General features: G+C 34.4%; 1 protein-coding gene and 1 long non-coding RNA gene across 19 annotated transcripts in view; one reads left to right on the forward strand and one right to left on the reverse strand.

Moving 5' to 3' along the window:
- The window catches only part of LOC127831651 (rootletin-like), a 169,092-nt gene that overhangs the window by 88,895 nt on the left and 54,534 nt on the right, over nucleotides 1–25,663 (forward strand). For 2 of the 8 annotated variants that reach the window (XM_052356665.1, XM_052356669.1), the window contains 5 exons: nucleotides 284–367; nucleotides 11,569–11,684; nucleotides 12,222–12,387; nucleotides 12,630–12,842; nucleotides 17,512–17,633. In XM_052356665.1, coding sequence (XP_052212625.1) covers nucleotides 284–367; nucleotides 11,569–11,684; nucleotides 12,222–12,387; nucleotides 12,630–12,842; nucleotides 17,512–17,633 — 701 coding nt within the window. Of the gene's footprint in view, nucleotides 1–283; nucleotides 368–1,901; nucleotides 1,983–4,000; nucleotides 4,112–11,568; nucleotides 11,685–12,221; nucleotides 12,388–12,629; nucleotides 12,843–17,511; nucleotides 17,634–25,663 lie in introns of all 8 variants that reach the window. The other 6 variants (XM_052356662.1, XM_052356663.1, XM_052356666.1 and 3 more) reach the window with 6 other exon arrangements.
- Nucleotides 4,431–5,183, reverse strand: LOC127831662 (uncharacterized). Of its 11 annotated transcripts, none has more exons than XR_008026444.1 (3): nucleotides 5,155–5,183; nucleotides 4,791–4,902; nucleotides 4,431–4,510 (listed from the first exon to the last, which is right to left on the reverse strand). It is a non-coding gene; the product is annotated as an uncharacterized LOC127831662 (long non-coding RNA). The 11 variants fall into 11 exon arrangements; XR_008026445.1 differs by having other exon boundaries at nucleotides 4,875–4,986; XR_008026438.1 differs by having other exon boundaries at nucleotides 4,477–4,566.

Below are 25,663 nucleotides of genomic sequence, written 5' to 3' on the forward strand. Positions count from 1 at the left end.
TAAGAAAGCAGGGCTCAATGCATACACATGAAGTGTTGTCTCAGATAAACCTCGGCAGTCTGCACAGACTACTCAGTGACTGCCCTTTTCCCCATTGATTTTCATTTAAAAAAGACTTCCAGTAAATGAAAATTCCATTAAAGTTGGAAGTTGTGTGCATTATTAGCCAGTGCAGACTGCACAGGCTTACTAGGGTGGACACTTAACACACGCATTAAGCCCAGTTTTCTAAATGGGCTGCTCATGTTATACAAAAATTGTAGTGTTTATAACATGATTTCAGCTTTTACAATACAAGAAAAAATGCACAGATTATGAAGATAATCTGAAATACAAAGAGTTGATTGGCAAAAGTGTCGAACGGAAGGTAAATACCTCAAATGTGGCTCCAAAAGTAACGCATATATGGCTCCGAAATTTGGGGTCTCACTCGTGGGCTCCGAATTTCAGGGCCTGTGTAATTGCCAGTATATATATATATCAAACCCCATGTTATTAGATCAGTCTTTCTGCATAATACCGTATATTATTAATGTGATACTTGTATATGTAGAACTTTTTCAGTTTCTTTTCCGAATCTAACTATGAAGGTAATTTTTCAATGTGTTTTGGCAGTCATGTTATAGCTTTTTTAGGGTCATCTTTATTAACAAGGTTTAGATGCAATTGGCAATTATTAAAGTAATGCAAATGCAGGACTGTGACCTGTGACGATCCTTTTGCACTGAAGATGACATGATTTAATGTTTGATATACTACATGGTTTAGGCTGGTGATTTAATGTTCCAAAGCAATCAGAGCAGAACGATGTTTAATGCCAGAACATGAATTTCAATGCTGACATATCTACTTTGTTCTTTTGGTTTGGTGTTATAATAAAAGAAATGTTGAAATTTAAAAGAAAGAAAATATGTTGGCTTGAAAGTAGGAAAGAGAAGTGCCGCAGTTTTTTCACAGTGAATATAAAAGTGTGCACTGAAAGGATAAGATAAAAAATGTACTGCAGCAAATCACAACAACAAAATTCTTTGATAAAAGTGACCTCCAAATACCAATCTCATGTAAGAAAATGACCTTCATGGAAAGATTCTGTATTTTCATTTATTTGTGCATAGGCTGGAACTATTTAATATTTTGCATGTTTTATGTTATTATTTCTTATTTTGTCTAAGACCAAATCGAATGCATGCCTGTGTTCTTGGAATCTACACAATTAACCTTACATGACAAGTTTTGATGAAATCAATGCTGTTTACCATGCATTTATTACATTGTAACACTGACACAAAAATTCCTTGTCAGTAAACTCACTAGATTGTAATTCTGACAAAAAAATCACTTGTCAGTAAACTCACTATATTTTAATTCTGCCAAAAAATCACTTGTAAGTGAACTCACTATATTGTAATTCTGACAAAAGATCACTTGTCAGTAAACTCGGACTATATTGTAACTTTGACAAAAAGTCACTTGTCAGTAAACTCGATCACTAGATTGTAACTCTGACAATAAATCACTTGTCAGTAAACAAACTATATTGTAATTCTGACAATACATTTTTTGTCATAAAACTCTTTCCAGGCTATTATAAACTTTCAGCTAACTTTGTTGCATTTCAGGCCATTATACAATGTGTACTAAAAATATGAATTGTTCCAGTCTACTTAACAGTTTCTGCTAACATAATTGTTTGTTCCAGGCTGTAATAAAGTTTCTGTGAACTATATATATATATATAAGTTCCTTTTAGGCTAGTTTCAACTTATCATGTAGCCATTTTCTATATATTGTAAAGTTTCAGCTTGCACCGTTCACATTGATGCAAAGAAGAAACTTCGTAACCATGGTCACCTAGAAAATCTATGTTTGAACAACAGTCTTATGCCCATTTTAATATACAGGTTCTTCAGTATAAGAAAAAAACTGAAGATTTAGAGGTTGACTATGCTGACTTGAAGTCGAAATACGATTTTGAAAAAAGGGTAAGGTCCAAAGGTCAAAAGGCTGCACGGGGTGAAGGTTGCATGGCATGGTTTTTAGCTCTACTGGCCGAAGGCCTGACGAGCTAATGTCATGGTGTGGTTTCCGTCGTCCGTCCGTCCGTGTGTGCGTGCCTTAGACTTTTTCTTGTTTACGCGATAAAGTCCTTAAACGTGTTCAGTGTCTTTATATTAATGAGGACTCGAACCCTATTGGAATGGGTTACATCAGAGTAAAAAGTTCAGAATTATCTCCCCTTGAATTTGAGAAAATTGTGAAATAAGGCTTGTTTAAGCAATAAAGTCCACAGTTTTCATCCAATCATTTCCCAACTTGCACAGTGTCTTTATCTGAATGATGAGTCAAACCCTATTGAAAATGAGCAATATCTGAGTTATAAGTCTAGAAATATCTCCCCTTGAATTTGAGAAAAAAATGAAAATCTTTAACATTTTCCCATCACTTTTGCAATATTGAATATAGCAACTTCATATTTGGCATGCATGTGTATCTCATGGAGCTGCACATTTTGAGTGGTGAAAGGTCAAGGTAAAGGTCTTCCTTCAAGGTCAAAGGTAAAAATAAAATAATTCAAAGCGGCACAGAAGGGGACATAGTGTTTCTGACAAACACATTTCTTGTTTGTTTACATATAAAGTTCTATCCTTTTGAAACTTCAACGGATGTTTTATATCATCAAGGGCAGAACCCCATGGAGAGTGAAGAAAATTTGTCCAACTTATTGTTGAAAAGGAGCCATTTGAAGTTTTAATTTTACGTTTCTTCTTGTTTATGCGATAAATTTCTCATTTTGGGTCTGTTTATTTAAAACTTACTCAGATTGTTCATACTATCAAGGGCTTGAGCCGTTTCTTCTTGTTTATGCGATAAATTTCCCATTTTGGGTCTGTTTATTTAAAACTTACTCAGATTGTTCATACTATCAAGGGCTTAAGCCCTATTGATTTCAGCCAGTAGAGCGATTCAGGCCCTCATGGGCCTCTTGTTTGGTTTTGTTGGTGTTCATTTGTTGCAGTAGTGCTTAGAGTACCGGTAGCTTTGGAGTTTTTTTTAATAGAAAATTACTAAAGAATGCACAAGAGAAAAATCCTTAATGCTTATACACCAATCTCACTCTCAGTATACACACAAATATGAGTCATGCTTTCGGAAAATACTGTACGCTTTTATGGTAGTTTTTGTTTAAAGGAAGTCTCTGGTTTAGCAAAAAATCCAGTTTAGGCGGAAAGTTTTGTCCCTGCATGATTAGCCTTTAAGGACTTCACTGGCTTATCTGGAAGACGCGTGACTTTACGCAGATGAATTAAACCCTGTTTTCCCATAGCCAGGCCAATTAATAAATTGTTGTATCAATTTATTTAAATATTTTCAATTACATTATGTCCAATCAATTTTTCAACACTAGTTTTTTTTGCAAAATCCTTATTTGTTATAGGCGGCTACTCTATGCATTATTTCATCAATTGTATTCACTGCGCTTGTTTTTTCGGACTGTTATTTGCACACATTTTTTTGGTACTAAGCTTTAGATGAGGGCCCTTAAGACTGTTAGGAACACAGAGAGTCCCTTTGAATTTGAAAATTGTTTTTTTCAGAGGTCAATTTGCATTTTTTTTTGGGGGGGGGGGGGGGCTTTTAGCTTTAGATGAGGGCATTAAGACTGTTAGAACGTCAGAAAGTCCGTTTGAAATACCCCAAATGAATTCTGTAAAAACATTCATCAATTGAGTCGCGTTCTGAGAAAACTGGGCATTATACATGTGCGGTAAGTGTCGTCCCAGATTAGCCTCTGCAGTCCGCACAGGGTAATCAGGGAAGACACTTTTCACCTTAACTAGATTTTCTTGTAGAAGAAACTTCCTTTAAACGAAAAATACCTGATAAATGCGGAAAGTGTCGTCCCTGATTAGCCTGTGGGGACTGCACAGGCTAATCTGGGATGACACTTTACGCACATGCATTAAGCCCCATTTTCTCATCTGTTTGGGCCCAAATGCAGGTGCTGCAGTACAAACATAAATGTACGGAACTGGAGGAGGAGGCAAAACTTAAAAATAAACCTGCCTCCAGGGAGAGTAAGCCTAAAAGTAGCCTGCGTGACCCGCCGTCTGTGAGTAGTGTGGATGCTATAGGGGCAGTTGCCTTAGCAACTGATATATAAGCCTCGCTCTGTGAAAAGTTTTTTTTATGCGTCTGCATAAAGTATCTTCCCAGATTAGCCTTTGCAGTCTGCACAGGCTAATCAGTGATGACACTTTCTGCTTTTATTAATTTTTCCATTCAAAGAAAGTCTCTTAATCAAACATCCACTTTAGGCGGAAAGTGTTGCCCCTGATTAGCCTATGCCGACTGCATAAGCTTAAATCTGGGATGACTCTTGACACACATGCATAACACCTGCACTCTTGACACACATGCATAACACCTCCACTCTTGACACACATGCATAACACCTCCACTCTTGACACACATGCATAACACCTGCACTCTTGACACACATGCATAACACCTCCACTCTTGACACACATGCATAACACCTGCACTCTTGACACACATGCATAACACCTCCACTCTTGACACACATGCATAACACCTGCACTCTTGACACACATGCATAACACCTCCACTCTTGACACACATGCATAACACCTGCACTCTTGACACACATGCATAACACCTGCACACTTGACACACATGCATAACACCTCCACTCTTGACACACATGCATAACACCTGCACTCTTGACACACATGCATAACACCTCCACTCTTGACACACATGCATAACACCTGCACTCTTGACACACATGCATAACACCTGCACTCTTGACACACATGCATAACACCTCCACTCTTGACACACATGCATAACACCTGCACTCTTGACACACATGCATAACACCTGCACTCTTGACACACATGCATAACACCTCCACTCTTGACACACATGCATAACACCTGCACTCTTGACACACATGCATAACACCTGCACTCTTGACACACATGCATAACACCTCCACTCTTGACACACATGCATAACACCTGCACTCTTGACACACATGCATAACACCTCCACTCTTGACACACATGCATAACACCTGCACTCTTGACACACATGCATAACACCTCCACTCTTGACACACATGCATAACACCTCCACTCTTGACACACATGCATAACACCTTCTTTTCACAGAGCTAAGTTTATATGTATGAAAATATGTTGAGATATATCCAGAGTCGTCCTTTTGCACGTTTTCATACCTATACCAGTCTGTTCACTGACCTATTGTTTAAAACATAAGCCACCTTTGTTATAATATGTTGTTTCCAAGTTATTTGTTTGTATACTAAAAAACCCATATTGAACGTATTAAATGTGCAAGTTGTGAAAATTATATTTTATTTCATTCAAAATTCTCTACAATTTGCCAAAAAAATTGTTGTTGTTTTTTTGTGTGGAAGAAGACATCTTTAATTCAACTCCTGTATATTGATAAAAGTTCTTAAACTTTATTTTCAAGCTTATTCAGTTATTTGCCTTTTCTTTTGCTTGCTTTCTGTGTGTTTCCTTGCATGTATTATAGTGTTGTGTTGTGTAACAGTATGTTATTTAACCATTACAAATGAGTTCCCTTTTATTGTAAAGATCTGGGCCCATAAGCAATAACCAATTTTCTTACAAGACTTAAGAACGAAAAAATATTTGGAACAATGAAATAATACTGCTGAGTTCTACATTGTATATCATATGATAATATGCTTCTTAATTTGCTATTATTATAATAAACTGATTGTGCTCACATAAAGAAATGTTTGAATAAACAAACACTTCAAGCTCACAGATTTTGGTATTTAAAAAAATGTTATAAATTGTCTTTCCTATTAAAACTTTTATTTTTAGTAATCTGAAATAATATTATCAAAGAAAAATTTCAAATACATTTCTTTGATTTTATCAAGATTTTAAGTTCAAAGTCTAAGAATTGGTTGGTGAATTCTGGATCTCGAGTTGCAAAATTTTATTTTGTGTTGCAATTTTTAAAAACAAGTGCTTTTTTAATTCGTCTTTTTGTAAATAACTAGTTACCTCATAATTTGTAATGTGTATGCTCATGATGAAGTAAGTAATTATGTTCTATGTTATATGTAATATATTATAAAAAATATAGTTTTGTTATTTAATTTTTATATTAAAAGTGTTTGTTTTTGCAGATTGAACACAGATTATTATATGTATACTTTCTATGTTAATTGCATACAAATAATGGCTCCATTTTATGATGTTCATATTAAGAAGTTAAATAGGTAGATCTCTACATACCCAGGTGTATAAGCCACATGGTATCCTGCTATGACAATTAAGAAAAACAAATCAAAGAAAGCAACAAACAATTTTTTTGTTTTTTTTATTCATATTTTTTTATTTGCAAATTTTTATTTTTACCATAACATATTACATACATGCATGTTATATACAGTTTATTCATGCTCATGTACTGTTAGAGAAATAATACATACAGTTATCAGCAGTAATAAATTTACAACAACCAGAAATACAACTTTACATTCTGTAATATGAAATATACATTCTTTAGTGTAAAATAGTTTGATATTGTTGATCTCAGCAAAAAGTACAAATAAACACACATTACATGAACATTTAACAAACTACCCTAGCAACAAAATTAACTTTAACTTCATACTTTAACATGCAATGTAAAAAAATATTCTTTCCTAAAAAATATGCAATAAATAAATCTTACTTAATAATCTTTCAATAATTGCTTGCTTAGTGAAAATTTTACAAAAATGATCTGAAACTCATTTGGATTTATAAAACAAAAACAAAACAAAACCAATATGCCAATCATCAATAGACTACGTATATACAAATATGTTTGAACTTGCAGCAACAAGATAATTTTAGAATCCTGATTTAAAAACAGCCATTTACAAACCTTTTTTATGGATCAAGAAAAGAAATTGTGCAAGTCTGGTTAGATATGCATTTTGCATGAATGGCAGTGGATTTAGTGATGACATAACACAAATCGTGGTTTTATTGTTTTTAATGGTAGCGCTCTGATAAGATTTTTAAACTGGTTTAAATTATTTCATAAAACATAAGAGGTGTCTGTTGGTCGTTCAATATTGTGACCTGAATGTCATTAACAGACTTCTGTTTTAAAGCATTGCAATTTAGTACTGTGGATTATTGATAGATAAAAATTTGAACCAGTCAGTTCGATCGTTCATTTGTGCTAGATTAGCTCTTGTGTACATTCAGTCATTTATGAATAAGGATTTACACCGAACAAATTTGTAAATTCAATACTTGAACGTTGCCGATAAGAACTATAATCTATTGTTGAGTCCTGTGCTTAAATTTTCATACTTATTACTAAGGCGTTATAAGAGTAATTGATTGAACTTTTCACTCGTTTATGACGGTGGTAGTGCCTGGTTAGGAATTAATACCTGCACAGTTTGGGTTGAGAACCTTTCAATCCTGGATACCGTTCTATTCTAATGGAATAAAATGTCTCGGAGAGGATATAATCCAGGGGTGAGTAGATTTTGCAAGTTTACAATTTTCTTACACTCTTGGTTAATTTCCAAATAAGTGTTTTGTTTTTAACCCTTTACTGCTTGAATACGCATTTTGACACATTTGTAGTCCTTTAGGAAATTAAAGAAAATTAAAGACGTTTCTTTCTAGATTCAAGTTTTAATTATAGGCTTGAATGTCAAGCCTTAGATACTTAATAGCATAACAACTGAACAACCTGCAAGTTACTCGCCATTTTCACTTGGCTTCTGATAGAAAAAGGGTTAATTGCCTCAACAATAGTGAAGACCATTTAAGTTGATAGTTGCACAAGTTCAACTAATTTTAAGGAAAATAACATTTAACTGGTCTTGAAAGAAATGTTTGTGTTACAAAAATTACGTTTAAATCAAACTAATATGAAATTACTAATTGCAAAATTATTAGATTAAGTATAAAATTAATGTTGATCAAGATAAAGCATTAATTAAAAAATCATTTTGACGAGAAACTTGTTCTGTTAAAAAGTTTGAATCAAACTATTTAATTGATGTCTCAGAATAAGAATAACATTGCGATAGCAAAGTTCTGAATAAATCAAACTGTCAATTTGTTTATGCCTTTTCAAAATAAATGCCAATTTAATAAAATATGCAATTAAAATTCTATTCTTGAATCTTTCTATTATCTGCATTTATATTGTTCAGCTTTACATACTTCGGGGAACTCAAGTAATAAAAGAAAACGAAAGTGCAAATGCTTTGGTAAATTGACACCCAATTATTGTAACTACATATATTTGGAACCCTAGATTTGCCATTTAAAAATTTGCATTTCAATTTGGAACTCGGCTGTAAAAGGCTGCATTAGCAAATATATAATGTGTATCGATAAGGATTGGTTAAGATCTGTTCTGATTGGATTGGACGTAATGTGATCGTTGTTCTAAGTAGTGTGTGTTTGTCAATTGATTGTGTTTGCTGATTACAGATCATTGTGTTTGATTTAAAAGGAATTTAAATGTTGTATTTAATCAAATCTACAAACCAGACTTAGAAGTGCTTGTCTTCGTAGAAAATTGTGTAAATATTATAAAATGTATTGGATATAAACTGAAATATGTGCATAGCTAGGTGAAAGTGACATGTCTTGATTGTGCTGCAACATACACTAGTTTACTTATTAATTTTGGCATTTAAATTAAGACAAACATGTCTACAATTTTCTAAGGGTAATTTCTGTTGATGAAACACTGTTGGGTTCTCAAAACATCTTGATCATATCATGTAATGCTAAGACTGGGTGTGAAACCCTGGTATCTGATATAAGTTTCAAAGTTCATATTTATAATTGTAGGCAAAATAAGTTTGTAATTCATTGCCACACTTGCAGAAATTAAAACTATAACAGAATTGACAGAAATTATTAAACTTTAATGTATATCAGAATTTTTCACTAAAAAACGAGTGCAATGCTAAACAGTACACATAACCCAAAATTACATGAATTAATCAAATGCAAGAGGAAAATAACTTAGCAACCATGCAACATTAATTGTAAACTTTAAAACTGCAGCTTGCAGCATGCGTTTCACAGTGATATGGTATTGTTCACAGCTTATTTCTGCTGAATGACAAAATGGTTGCGAAAAATAATTGTGCAATAAACCTCTATTATATTGTTCTTTCTCTAGATTTGACAAGTCTGTAGCGCAATATTATGATAAGGCTGCCACTTTTAAACAAATATGTGTATTGGTATTATATATAGATCAATAATCAATTTCACTTTGATTGGCTTGAATTGTATTACATTTGAATACTCTTAAACTGTATCAATGTGGTTGGAGTCACAACACACTGTGCATGCCTGCATTTGTATGATAGTAAAGTGGAAGATTTGGAAAAGGACTACTTGTAATTAAAAAGGTTATTTGAGTACTTGTATTTTATAATTTGCAAGGATAATAAAGTATATAAACTAATAAGGAATATTTAATTTAAATTTAAAGTCTTTTAAAAGATAGGCAGTGACTGTCTCATATTTAGTTTTTGAAAATGGCAAGTATATGTTTAGTTTTCTAGAATTAGCCCAGATCGGAAATAATAATTGACACTCGAGCTGTCTCATTAAATATTATTATATTGGTGTCTTTTATCTAATATTTGATACCAGTATCAGCTGTTTGAACCTATTCAAATCATAATAAATGATTTAATACATGACTAATACAGTTGTGTAGGCATTTACTTGTTAACTATTGAATACTATACAATACATTTTTATGACAAATAATTACCTTAAACTTGTCATATTACCCTAATAATTAATTCACAAATATTGCATTTGTCTGAAGGGAATAATTCATACGTGCTAATAACAATATTGGCACTATGCAATCAACTGTAAGGGAGGTTTTGTACCTTATTATGTGGCAAGTTATTTCCATGCATAACTCCTGCGTCACATTTTGACCTTACTCGAACATTATTAAATGAGTGTTAATTAATTGATTTGTGATAATAAGAATTACTTGATTGCATTGACTATGTAACTTCTAGCCAGTGACAGTTATCAAGAAAATAATATTGTATATGGTATATGTATAATCAACTGTTTAAGAAAAGCCCCAATAACTGTGAAGGACATACTGTTTTATTTTACCTTACCGTGACTCAGACCATTTTTGGAAATATTTGAAATTATTATCTAGAGTGTCTCTGAATTTCACAATGGATAATTGGCATGATGATCGGTACAGATTTGATGGAGGTGATGTAAGTTTGAATAACAACTATTTTTGTTCGTTTTTATTTGATGACTATTACAAAATGTGCTTTAAATATGTTATGAGATCAGCTGATGGTTTCCACAGTTATGACTTTTTATGTTTAAACATTACAATTCAAGATAAAAAAATCACTAAGAAACTAAGTAGTCATCTTTCAAGTTGTACAATTTTAACAATTCTTTCTTACTAAGTAAGTTAATGATTATAGAACTTCTATTAAGAATTATAAATTGAAGACAAGTACATTTGAAAAAAATTGTAAATATTTGTTTATAATTATCAATTTTACTACATACATGACACCTGATTAGGTAATACGATTAACAAAAAAAGGCAGAGAAGACAAAAAAAGCAGCATCAACGTCTGTACTGAAGTCTGCCATGGAGATTTCCTTACTTACTCAAAAAATGTTCTGTCACATTTTTTTCTTGCAAAAAATCACATAAGAGATATTTGCAATACCATTAGTTAACAATAATTTACAACGTATGATATATGCAACTGATATTGGCAGTGCATTTGACAACTTTATGATTGTGTTTTACAACTTTAGGCAAGGTTAAAACAGATTTTTGGCAAATGTTAGAGTCTTGTTGCATAGCCAAAAAGATTAAACTTGCTTAGTTTGTAAAATGATTGTCAAGTTGCTTTGACGTATTTTGCTGATTTGTTTCTTTTTGGAAAATGATTTTTTGTCATATTGTGTTATTACCTTAGACAATGTTGACATAATTAAAGCTTTGCCATGGTTTATGAAGCCAAGGTTTTTCTAAAAAATATTCTAAATATTTATCTAGCTAGATAGGGACACATTATATAAAGACATATTTTATAGTTTGTATTGGTCAAATGAATATTTCTAATAGAACAGGTCATTGTTTTAAAATTACTCATTATCACAGTTGCCATCTGAACTAGCAAATTTTAAAGCAAGTACCATGTGGCTGAAAATAATCTGTGTTCAATTATTTAGGGTTATTTTACTGAAAAAGTTTCTTCTATTCAATGAAAAAAAATCTGTAGGAGTAATTCTTTGATAAAAAAAAACTCCAAGTGGACAATCTGTACAAATTGCTTAGAGTTAATACAATTCATATATTATACCTCAATCAATGGAGGAAAATTTCACATTAACACTTATTTTTTCAATTATTGCCTTGCTATTATATCACTTAAGATTTAATTACCTCCCCTGGTCCCTGAATTACCTCCCCTGTTTTTGTAAGTTACAGAACACGTCAGATCGTGTGGGCAGCACAGAGGCTCGATTGAAGATGGCCGAGTCTGAGCACAACATGGACCTCGAGCAGATCCTTATCAGGCTGGAGGAGGAGCAACAGAGGTCATTTGCATAATTATCCCTCATTTGCATATTCCTAATTTAATTGCATATCTCTGTGTTCAGCTATTTTGAATATGTGCAATTTGCATGTATGACTGTTACTTACTATGTATAAGGTGAATTTTTTAACTAAATTAAGAGCATGGTTGTCATTTTCATATAATATTCTGAAATTCAAAAGTTCTTCAATCTCGTTGACTTGTTGACTATTTTGCTGACTTATACCTACTGGAAAATTATTATTATTTGTAAGACATTAATTTTTTTCGCTTTTGTAGGTTGCCCGATCCATGAATTTAACACAAACACATCAAAAATCACCTAACCAAATCCTAATTTATTTACCAAATCTGAAATCCACAATAGTATGTGTCCATGAAGAAACCATTTTTGAAAAAAACACAAATTTTCATGCAAAAGAATGTAAATGATTTTTATACATTTGCTTAGTTTTGGCAATACTTATATCATCCGATAGAATGACAAGTTTATTATACAACATAGTGTGGTTTATAAATCTAACATTCCCCACCACAGGTCTGCCAGTCTGGCTCACGTCAATTCCATGCTGCGGGAGCAGTTGGACCAGGCCACGGCAGCCAACCAATCGCTGACAAGCGACATTCACAAGCTGACAGCTGATTGGCAGAAGGCACGCGAGGACCTGGAGATCAAGGAGAACGAATGGCGTGAGGAAGAGCAGGTGGGTGGGCCTGATATTTGAACCCTTGCCCACTTAACTCTTACAGTGCTGGGACCGAATTTTGAAGGCCTTTGCAAACAGTTTGGATCCTTTCAAAATTCTTATCGCAGACCTGTTCAATGTAATATTGTAATATAATAACACAGACATTTTTTAGTTTTAAATTGATTTTTGTTATAACCTTTAAAAAATCTTACTTTATTAGTTCTAATAATTAAAAAAAAATTGATGTCATTTTCCAGAGTTTCAACGACTACTTCAGTGCAGAACATGGCCGCCTGTTGTCGCTATGGCGTGCCATCGTAGCCTTCCGTCGAAACTTCAGTGAGCTCAAGACCGCGACCGAGCGTGATTTGGGTCACGTGCGCTCGGACGTCACCAAGGCTGCACGTAGCATGCACACGGCCTGTCTCAACCTGAATGCCAACATGCGTAACAACGAGACACATACCCAGGTAGGTCAGAGTGTAGAAAATGTTGTAAGGTTGAATGAGAAGACATTCAGTATGGAGAAAATAGTTTACTTGATGCTTCACTCATGTATATTTCCGTTGCTTCTTATTAGAGTGATTTGTTAACTCTTTGGAACCGAATTTTGAAGGCCTTTGCAAACAGTTTGGATCCAGATGAGATGCCACAAAACGTGTTTGCAATTCTTAAAGTATTCTTTGAAAAAAAAAGAAAAAAATGCTAAATTTCCCACCATGCGAATGGTTAACACAAAGGATAAGTCCATTTTAAAGCAAACTGAGTCAAACTAGTTTAAATTAAAGTTCAGTTGACTGAGGTCATGAGGTAGACATTCAGTGCCAGGAAGGCCAGAGTGTAGGAAATTTCACTTATTTGACATAGGTCAGTATGTAGACATTTTACGCCATCGAGTAGAACTTCAATAAATCAGCAAGCAGTCAGGATAACAGTATTTATTAAAATTAATATTACAAAAAACAATTATGTTAACATTTAAAGTTTATCTTCAGTCGACAGAGTTCTAAATTGTTTGAACTGTAATCTTGGTCATAGCTGAGAAAATTGTCATGCATTTGCTTGAGGTCAGTATGTAGGCATTTGAGATATTCTGTGGAAAAAACAACAACGAAAAACAAAAAAGATTGGATATAGTTGGTAAAGTCCTCTAACATTCTGAATAAAGGCTTTCTTACAATGAACCTCTATTTTTTCAAGTTTAGACATCTAAGCAAATGAGGAGTAATCATAACCCTTGCATGGTGTTTTAAATTGTTCTTAATTCTGCCAGACACTTAGCATATTAAAAACTATTGAAAATATATTTATTTAATTTTGTCAAAAGGCAGTTTTATTTTAATGTTAATTCAAATTATGTACGACACCAATATTTGGGCTTACTTTTAAAAAATTCAGCATGGCAATAATAAACAATATGATATTCAAATTACTGCTTGGCAAATATGAATAAAAAGCATTTGTTTAATGTTAGTTGTAATTAATTCTATACGTCACATTAAGGTTGTTTGAAGATCAAAGACTAATATTTAATATTTACAAAATAACGCTAAGGTGGTCTAAGTACGTAATTAAAATGCAATTACATACACCTGTTAAGCACTGATACCTGCTTATTGTACATGGATATTTCCCGATTATTTGCACCTGAATGCAAAGTATATAGGATTATCTTGGGGTCTTTGTCACCAGATAAACATGAAAACCGGTGTGTGGAATGAAAAGGTTAAACATTTACCTACTGACCTGACATGCCCAGACAAACTTGCATATGGGCCTTGCTCTGTGAAAAGGGGGTTTATAATGATTGTGCGTAAAGTGTCATCCCAGATTAGCCGGTGCAATCTGCACAGGGTATTCATGGATGACACTTTCCGCTTTTATGATATTTTTTTTGTTTCAAGAAAGTCTCTTCTTAGCAAAAATTCAATTTAGGTGGAAAGTGTTGTCCCAGATTTGCCTGTGCGAACTGCACAGGCTTATTTGGGACGACACTTTAGGCACATGCCCCCCTTTTCACAGAACACGGCTCAAATTATGATTTTGCGTCATCAAAAAATAGAATTTTTAAGTATTGTTAAAGCCCAAAAATTTCAAATGTCTAATATTGGAATATTAAAGATTGTTTAAATCCTCTTTTTAAATGTATTGAATTTGGTATATCTTGTTATGAATGATTCATTGTGTGTTATGTTTGACAGTTGGATAGATTGTAATGAAATAAACTTTTCTGAACCAAGGTTTATATTTCCCTCATGTATTTTCATTTCTTTCCCATAATAATGTTTACTCGTTCTGAAATTTTCCTTGTATTTTGGACATTTGAACAAATATCAACTTTTTGTGTACAACAAAGACCGTTTATAAGAAAATCAATAACTGATTTTGTTTGCTATAGACCTATTGATTGGCAGCTTTATTACCAGGATTTAAATTGTAATAAATTCGTACAACAAAATTTCAAATCAGTGATATTGATTATTGCCAAATAGAGTAAGTGGTATGTACTAATCAAAGTGCTTTTTATAAAAGCAAGTACAAGAGCTTATCTTGAAAAATTGCACAAGTTTTCATTCGCTGTTTGACATGAAAAGATTCGTGACAATGGGTGGAAATCAGGACTTTTATTGTTCATTCTAGACCCCCATTCTTGGCTGACATGTTAATTCTGAACATTTTAATGAGTCAGCAAGATGCCTGTAATAGGTACACTTTTCTATGTTACGTTCAATAACATCAGATAAAAACGAATTACTGTGTTTCTTTTACTGCAGTTTTATTGTGTTATAAAACAATTTTATCTTTTAATAATTCCTGATACTTGTTATATTTATATTAGTCCCTGAAAAGGATTGTAAAGTTAATCCCTATGCATGCAAATTGGACAATATCGTTCCTTTTTTATTGCAGACATTGCATACACTGTTTTTATCAGGCCTTTCAATAAATTACTTGACTTAAATCAAATTCTGTCAGGATTTGTAATTCTATCAGCTAGGTAAGCATCATTATTGCATCTTTTATTGTTGGTGTAATTAAAATTTGTTTATAATTAAAGGAACATAAACAATGACTGTTGGAATAAATAAGGTTAAATAAATAATATAATATTTATGTAATTATTATTTTTTGCTGTTTTAAAAAGATATGCTTGTTTGCCTCTGTTCAACGAACATAATGTATTAATTGTACAGTTATATGACGTTTTTCACTGACGATGAAGCCTGTGCTTGATGAATATTGCAGACTGATTTATTATTTTGAATGTGTTGGTCAATACAGGTTCAGGTCTCTAGGCAGACAACATGTCCAATAAGCCTATAGGTTCAGGTTTCATACTGACAACATGTCCAATAAACCTACAGGTTCAGGTCTCTAGGCTTACAACATGTCCAATAAGCCTATAGGTTCAGGTCTCTATACTGACAACATGTTCAATAAGCCTACAGGTTCAGGTCTCTAGGCTGACAACATGTCCGATAAGCCTACATGTTCAGGTCTCTAGACTGACAACATGTCCAATAAGCCTACATGTTTGGGTCTCTAGGCTGACAACATGTCCAATAAGCCTATAGGTTCAGGTCTCTATACTGACAACATGTCCAATAAGCCTATATGTTCAGGTCTCTAGGCCGACAACATGTCCAATAAGCCTATAGGTTCAGGTCTCTAGGCTGACAACATGTCCAATAAGCCTACAGGTTCAGGTCTCTATGCTGACAACATGTCCAATAAGCCTACAGGTTCAGGTCTCTAGGCTGACAACATGTCCAATAAGCCTACAGGTTCAGGTCTCTAGGCTGACAACATGTCCAATAAGCCTACAGGTTCAGGTCTCTAGGCTGACAACATGTCCAATAAGCCTATAGGTTCAGGTCTCTAGGCTGACAACATGTCCAATAAGCCTATAGGTTCAAGTCTCTATACTGACAACATGTCCAATAAGCCTACAGGTTCAGGTCTCTATGCTGACAATATGTCCAATAAGCCTATAGGTTCAGGTGTTTAGGCTGACAACATGTCCAATAAGCCTACAGGTGCAGGTCTCTATGCTGACAACATGTCCAATAAGCCTACAGGTTCAGGTCTCTATGCCGACAACATGTCCAATAAGCCTATAGGTTCAGGTGTTTAGGCTGACAACATGTCCAATAAGCCTATAGGTTCAGGTGTTTAGGCTGACAACATGTCCAATAAGCCTACAGGTGCAGGTCTCTATGCTGACAACATGTCCAATAAGCCTACAGGTTCAGGTCTCTATGCTGACAACATGTCCAATAAGCCTACAGGTTCAGGTCTCTAGGCTGACAACATGTCCAATAAGCCTACAGGTTCAGGTCTCTATGCTGACAACATGTCCAATAAGCCTATAGGTTCAGGTCTCTATACTGACAACATGTCCAATAAGCCTATAGGTTCAGGTGTTTAGGCTGACAACATGTCCAATAAGCCTACAGGTGCAGGTCTCTATGCTTACAACATGTCCAATAAGCCTACAGGTTCAGGTCTCTATGCTGACAACATGTCCAATAAGCCTACAGGTTCAGGTTTCTAGGCTGACAACATGTCCAATAAGCCTACAGGTTCAGGTCTCAAGGCTGACAACATGTCCAATAAGCCTACAGGTTCAGGTCTCTAGGCTGACAACATGTCCAATAAGCCTACAGGTTCAGGTCTCTATGCTGACAACATGTCCAAGAAGCCTACATGTTCAGGTCTCTATGCTGACAACATGTTCAAGAAGCCTACCTGTTCAGGTCTCTATACTGACAACATGTCCAAGAAGCCTACATGTTCAGGTCTCTAGTCTGACAACATATCCAACAAGCCACTGTGGCCTTTGATTGTTTTATTTTCTTATTGAAGCATAGGCATGAGCCTATGAAGGCAAAACCTGGTTGAGCCTGTACATACTGAACATGCTTCTATGTTGAATACTATTTCAAACGTATGTTATCACAATCATTGAATTTCTTGTAGAAAATTTGATCAGAAATTTCCACTTGAGTACAACTCAAGTTAAGATATCCCTAAGGAGCTTTGTGAATACCAGCCCAAGTCCACACTATTAGTACTTTTACTTGCCTGTGTAATTCAGATCTACACACTGTTAATACTCTTACTTTTCCATGTTTCCAGCTATCTATGGACCGAGAGCGCGGTGAGCGTCACTCCCTCGAGAGTCAGGTGCGTGAGGCTAGGCGAGAGTCAGCCGAGTTGCAGGCGCGGTACGACGCACACAGCGCCGAACTGAATGCCAAGTAAGTAATATGAGCAAAATAAATAAATATTTAGTCCCATCTCAGAAGCAATGTGAAAATGATTCTATGCAATCGGGATAAAACCAGAATAGCCTGCGAGTTACTCGTTGTCTGTTCAGGTTTTTTGCTGTTTGCTGCTCATCAATATCTAATGGTAAGAAATAAAACCTTTAAAACTGTACTCCAGAAAGAAAGGTCTAAATTTTTATGCCCCCCTTCGAAGAAGAGGGGGTATATTGTTTTCAGGGTTCGCACAGGGCTTGAAAAGTGCTTGAAAACGAGTCCTAGGCTTGAAAAGCCCTTGAACAAAGGTTGGCCCTGAAAAAGTGCTAGAAAAGTACTTATTTCACGTAAAAAAGCCTTGAAAATTTTTATTTTGTTCAAAATTACTTTTATCATTGCCATAAACTTAAATCGTTCTTAAGGAAAATATTACGAAAATTTATCATAAATTCCTTCGCGCAAAAAATGTGTACCAAAATATAAGTTTCGTACACTATTGGGTACGAAACATTAAGTGTACACGCACAGATTATGTGTACTACGTCAGAGGTTCGCCATTGTGATCAATTTTCGCGAGTAAAAATTCAGCGACGGGGAAGTGTCGTTTCCAACCAGAGTGGTTAACTGAATATTCCTGGCGCTACTTTCTGGTCATAAACACCGATGATATGCAGAAAAATGCTTAAATAATTACAACTTATACGATACGTCAACATTCTTTAAACATGAATATTCATGGCGCTATTTTCTGGTCATAAAGATGTTGTCACAATGACGTTTATCGTTATGTTTTGCGCGAAACTTATGAATGTTCCTCGGAACAGAAAACAAATGACATTTGAAAAGCACATTGTTGGGTCTATATAAAGACCATTGGTGTCGGGGGGAATGGGTGAAAGCGCTTTGAAAAGCCACGATAAAGGGGAAACCCACAAAGAAAACATGAAATTGAGAAGCAAACAGGGGTCCTGCATTGTGCTTTTTGGTGAAACAGGAAGGTGCTGTTGTTAAAACTGTGCAATCTAAAACAGACATTAACAACAACAGCCCTGTGAAATACAAAATGTTATAGTAACTGACTTCTGTTTAAATGAAATGAACTAGTCTGTTTGATGTGAGCATATAAAGAGACAGTGTGTTTGTTTGTAATAACTTTAAAAAGTAAATACATATGTGAGACTCATTGAGTTAAGGATGGATAACATTTATGTGTATGTAATAATTAGAAATAACACAAATGATTTATTGTGAAATTAGTTTAATGTGTTAGAGCAAATAAATGATATATACTGTGTTAATCTGGCTTGAAAATGCATTTTTTAAAGGAAACTAACATACGGTTCTCGGCCTTGAAAATGAAAATTTGGCCTTAAAAAGTCCTTGAAAAGTGCTTGAATTTAGGTTTGAGATTTTTCTTTGAACCATGGTTTTGCACATGTCGGTCGTTGGTCCGTCCACCAGATGGTTTCCGGAGAATAACTGAAGAACGCTTAGGCCTTGGATCATGAAACTTCAAAGCTACATTGATCATGTCTGGCAGATGTTCCCTATTGATTTTCAGGTCACTAGGTCAAAGGTCAAGGTCACAGTGACTCTAAATAGTAATATGGTTTCTGGATGATAACTCCAGAATGCTTAGGCCTAGGATCATGAAACTTTATTGGTAAATTGATCATGACTGGCAAATGACCCCTATTGATTGTCAGGTCACTAAATTAAAGGTCAAGGTCACAGTGACTCGAAATAGTAAAATGATTTCCGAATGATAACTCAAGAATGCTTACGCCTAGGATCATGAAACTTCATAGGTAGATTGATCATGACTGGTAAATGACCCCTATTGATTTTCAGGTCACTAGGTCAAAGGTCAAGGTCACAGTGACTCGAAACAGTTTCTGGATGATAACTCAAGAATGCTTACGCCTAGGATCATGAAACTTCATTGGTACATTGATCATGACTGGCAGAGGACCCCTATTGATTTTTAGGTCACTAGGTCATAGGTCAAGGTCACAGTGACTCGAAACAGTAAAATGGTTTCCGGATGATAACTCAAGAATGCTTAGGCCTAGCTCATGAAACCTCATAGGAACGTTGATCATGACTGGCAGATGACCCCTATTGATTTTCAGGTCACTAGGTCAAAGGTCAAGGTCACAGTGACTCGAAACAGTAAATGGTTTCAGGATGATAACTCAAAAACGCTTACACCTAGGATCATGAAACTTCATAGGTACATTGATAATGACTGGCAGATGACCCCTATTGATTTTCAGGTCACTAGGTCAAAGGATAAGGTCACAGTGACTCGAAATAGTAAAATGGTTTCTGGATGATAGCTCACGAATGTCTTACGCCTAGGAGCATGAAATGTCATAGGTACATTGATCATGACTGGCAGATGACCCGTCTTAATTTTCAGGCCACTAGGTCAAAGGATAAGGTCACAGTGACTCGAAATAGTAAAATGGTTTCTGGATGATAACTCAAGAATGCTTACGCCTAGGAGCATGAAACTTCATAGGTAAATTGATCATGACTGACAGATGACCCGTCTTAATTTTCAGGCCACTTGGTCAAAGGTCAAGGTCACAGTGACTCGAAACAGTAAAATGGTTTCCTGATGATAACTCAAGAATAATTAGGCCTAGGATCATGAAACTTCATAGGTACATTGATCATGACTGGCAGATGACCCCTTTTGATTTTCAGGTCACTAGGTCAAAGGTCAAGGTCACAGTGACAAAAAACGCATTCACACAATGGCCTCCACTTCAACTGACAGCCCATATGGGGGGCATGCATGTTTTATTGTATTTTCTAAGGGACTACAAACTTGTTATAGTGCCTATATCTGAGTGGTTAAGGGTTGAACTGTCGTGTTCAAGGCCAATATGGATTTTACACCTCTAATGATATTTTTCGATGAAAACTTGGGGTTACAAGGTGTAAAGACTTAATATGGCACAATAAGACTAAAATATCTGTTCCACTGAAACCACAAGGTTCAGAGGTTTTCAAATATTGATTGTAATGTGATGTTATGATTCTTGCCAGAATTTGTTTCAATCAAAACCGTCCATTCTAATTATGTATATAGACTTCAACAATTTTTTTTGCCCAATTAGGTAAAGTACCTTACCAATTGGTAAAAATTAGCACAAAAAACCCTGATGCTGGGAGAATTTTCGTCGTTAAATCTTCAGATTGAGAATTATGGGTCTTCCTTATTTCTTGGTATTAATTGCACAAACTAAAATATTCATTAATATGCATTTTGGCTTTGAATGTTCAGTTTCAGAGCCCATTTTATTCGTTCAAATGCAGATAAGGCACCTTTTGAATAAAATTGTATAAATTTTCCTTCGTTTTGGGAATTTTTCAGATGGCAATTGGGAAATTTGTAGTCTTCTCAATTGGGGAAGTACCCGTTGCAGGTACTTTATAAAGAAGGAAAAAAATCGCTAGACTTGTATATCAAAATAACTCCCTGAAATTGCAGTGTAGTATTTGGTGTATTTTATGGTGGTACTTTATAGTGTTTTAAAACCATGCCCTTGTGGTCAAGACTGTCAAGAACCATGGATAACATTTCATGTTTGTATCAAGTTGCTACATTTTACTATACGTGACATCTGGGGTTATTTTTTGTCACTTTCTGCCAAACTGCAGTTTATGTCTATGGTCATTGGGTCAAGTCAACAAAAGGTCAGATAATAAGATCACATTAAAAAATGTAATCCTCAAATGTATAATACAAACATTATAGTGATAATCAGGTTTCATGAATGTGCTGGAATTGCTCTTAAACGGTGCATGAATTCAAATTCAACCCTAAAACATTTTGAAATGCTCTTAATTTTAGTCATTGTTTGAGATATTGGTTTATCTGTTTTATAGTTTAATTCTTTTTATGGTTTTCATTATTGAAATTTTAATCTGTTTAACAATAGATGTTCCTATTATGTTAAGGTGTTTGCAAGGTAGACTGTTCTGTTATAACTGAGCACACAGGATTTGGAGTTCTTAACCTTAATGGTGCTTTCTGTGGGATATAGGCAAAATAAGTTTTATGAGCTATGTTTGTCAGCATTGTGTTGAAACTAAAATAATAAAGGTGTTTTTGTCTAAAATTTGAGTAAAATAAAGCAAAATAGGAATGATGGCAAGTAATGAGTCAAAAAGGTTGGTGGAAGTTCTTGAGTAAAAGAGTTATAAAAATGACAATATCTAATTGTTAATATATAATTTTAAACCTATTTCATTGGTTTCTGGTTTATAGAGTCAATCTAATGGTAAACAAAATGTGTTTTTCCTCAATTAAAATGTAAATATTATTACAATATCTCATATACATGTAATGAAATTCTTATGTTATAAATTCATATAAAATTAATTGTTAAGTTAATTAACTAAGCAAGCACAATTAAATAAATAGAATATTTTCTGCAAAATCTAGAGACCAACATTGAACTACAGTATTTTAAAGAATTATGATTTTAATTACAGTAATCAAGATTTGATGGCAAAAATCTGGGCCCACTCACCAACCCATTCTTTGACTTAACCCTTTGCATGCTGGGAAATTTGTCTTCTGCTAAAATGTCGTCTGCTTAATTTCTAAAATTAGCATTTTCTTCAATTTTTTTCAAAGAATACTATCAGAATAGCAAACAGTTTGGATCCTGATGAGACGCCACGTTCTGTTTGCAGAGGCCTTCAAAATTCGGTTCCCGCACTGAAAGGGTTAAGAATAAAGAATTGACGTAGAAACACGACAAATGCGTTCAGTGTTTATATACACAGGCTTTCATTAGGGATCATGACATTTACTTAAAGTTCTTTATGAAGAATAATGTAGATAGAATGGTTCATGCCAAGTTTGACTCAAGATAAATGCAATTCTTGAATATTCCAATAAAAGAATATTCTTTATTTTAACCCTTTTCCCCATAAGAAGCAAAGTGAAAACGGCTTTTGCAACCAGCATGAAACGAGAACAGCCTGCAAGTAACTCGCAGTTTGTTCAGGTTTTATGCTGTTTGCTGCTCATCAGTGTCTAAAAGGGTTGGAAATGAAGCCTTTAAAACTTGACTCTACATGTAGTAAGAAAGGTCTAAAATAAAATATATAACTTTCTAATGGCCTACAAGTCATGTGTGTGAATATATGTATCTTAATGGTAAAGAGTTAAGACTTAATTAAGTCTAAGAATTGCTTGGTGAATACTGTCCCAGAACTTAAAAATGGATTTTTTTTGTAGAATTTATAAAACTTTGGACAGGCCATACTAAATATTGAACCACAGTAGACATCTGAGGCAATAAGACACATGCAATAAACAGGTCACACGTTCTATGTTTTTCCTTCCTACAGACTGCATTAGAAATGTTCCTTGTTTTCCTACATTGTAAAACACTCATTGATCATTGGTCATTGACCCTTATTGACCAGTGAAATATTTGACCCTTATTGACCAGTGTAATATTTGCTAAGTACAGAACAAACTTGTATTATTAGCTGACCATTACTTTAAATGTGCCAATGAGTTGAAGTTTGTGTTTACCCGTATTATTATCATAGGCTTCAGTATGACGTTTGTGTTTACCCATTTTATAATCATAGCCTGCAGTAAATGTTTATCAAAGTTCAGTAGCACTATGAACATTAAAATGCAGCTTTGTATACATTTGCCTTATGGGCCTTAGTGCATTTTTGTTAAGTCAATATCGAGTATCAGATGTACAAATATTCATTTGCAGAGATGTATGTATTTACTTGTGTGATTATAGACCTTGAAGTATACTTGTCCTCTGTTCAAGACCTGGCAATAATTTAATGTGCTTCAAAAAATAAGCTTCTGGTTTGGGGCATATTACAGGTCCTTTTCTTTCACCAATTTGGCTGTAGGATTCGTACCTTGGGAATTTAGCGTGAAGTCATCATATGTTTAGGAAGCATGCGAATGATTGATTGATACAATGTTGTTTATTATTTACAAAACTGTATTAAATTAGAGTTGTCTCAATAGAAAATCACTGAATTGATTATTGCACCTTTAATACACTTTTTTCCAAACATCATAAAGTCAAACCATCAATCTGGGATTTAGGGACTGCATGGATTAGGGAAACAATAGTTTGACAGTGAGAATACCACCAAATAAAACTATTAAAGTTAATGTTTCAATAATACCACATTATAAAATTATTTCCCTTGTAACTGGCACCTTTTCCCCCATAAACTTCTATGTCCCTTGAGATATAAGCTTCATATTTGGTATGCATCTGTATATGGACAGGGCCTTTCCATGCACACACAAATTTTGACCCCTGTGACCTTGACCTTGAACTTAGGGTCCGCGTTTAGGTTTCGAAATCTGCGTTTAGGTTTCGTAAAAAGCTCATTTCTTCTATCAAGCGTTTATAGGGGGCATAAGTCATCCTATGGCAACAGCTCTTGTTATTGTCAAATTTAATCTGTTTTATCCTGTTTACCAGGATAAATGATTTGCAGAACACAGATAGGTAGGTTTTTGGTTGGCTCAGGGTTTATATGATTTGCATATAATGGACATTGTATTCATGTATTATGCAGAAGAAGTTTAGCACACAAATAATAGTTGACATGTTTTCAGATTGGTGATAGTTCTAAGTGACATTATATTGGCATATAGATGCATGTGACATAAACAATTTAATTGATGACATGGCATAATAGAAAAAATACAATCATTATTATGCCAATGCTCCTTGAAAATTAAAATCCATAAATTTGACTAAAATCATGCTACATGATACATGTACAATAACGAAAGCATTCTACAGCATAGTAAGATAATTTGATCTATTGAAATATTTGGTTGCATGTATGCTTGAGTAAATGCAGTATATATATATTATATATATATAATTTGTATATACAATTTCATCCTGAGCATTTCAGTATTGTGGAATGTTTTAGCTAGATTTAGATTCTTCTCAGCATCTTGAATTAATGTGTACAATATGTGTCAACACATCTTAAGATAAAAGACATGCTTTTGAATTGTACCTCATCAATAAAAAAATATATGGTAGACATTACTGCTATTTTAAGTATTACATTGAAATTGAAGCACCTTCTGTTGGTTAAAAGGCAGATGGTTTCATAATTTTCTGTCTTCTTTGTTAATAAAGCAAGTCTTGTTTTTGTGTCTGGGTAATGAGAGAGATGGCATTGTAATCTCTTATAGGGCACCGCATTGATTACACAAATGTCAAAGTCTGTAATTGTAATTTTCAAAATCTTCACTTCATACTCTTAAGTCTTCATTCATTACTGAGAAAACAAAAACAAGAGTGTCTAAATAAGCATGGGGCTGTATTTGAAATAAGCTTTAGTAAAATTGAGTCTTTCTCTGTAAAAACATGCTAAATGCGTGTGTGTAAAGTGTTGTCCAAGTTTAGCCTGAGAATTCGGCACTGGCTACTCAGGGGGCGACAATTTCCGCATGAACTGTATTTTTGCTAAAAAGAGACTTCCTTAAACTGCACAGGCTAAGCTAGAACGACACTTAACTGACATGCATTCAGCCCTGTATTCCCAAAGTGAGGCTCAATTATGTTTCAAATAGCAATGATCTATGGCAAGCAAAATGCACATTAATACCTTAAACCACGGTTTAACAGTTAACTATATAGTTAAGAGACTTTGAACCCGGGTTCAAAGTGCCGTTTGCACATTAAATCCTTAAACCCGAGTTCAAGAGTTTGAAACGCAGTTCAAAGTGTGTCTAAAAATAGATACAAATCAGTTATCTGAGACGACCAATTAGCGGAGCTTAAACCTCAATTAGCTATATATAGAAGGTAATGCCGCGATTTCATTGGTCCTCTCTTAACTATAGGGTTAAGAGACTTTAAACTGTGGTTCAAAGTCTTAAACTGCGGTTAAGAGGCGCGGAATGCACATTAATTATTTAACAGTTAATTATATAGTTAAGAAATTTTGAACCCGAGTTCAAAGTGCCGTTTGCACATTAATTC

Source organism: Dreissena polymorpha, chromosome 5, assembly GCF_020536995.1.
Source record: "Dreissena polymorpha isolate Duluth1 chromosome 5, UMN_Dpol_1.0, whole genome shotgun sequence".
NCBI lineage: Eukaryota > Metazoa > Mollusca > Bivalvia > Myida > Dreissenidae > Dreissena > Dreissena polymorpha.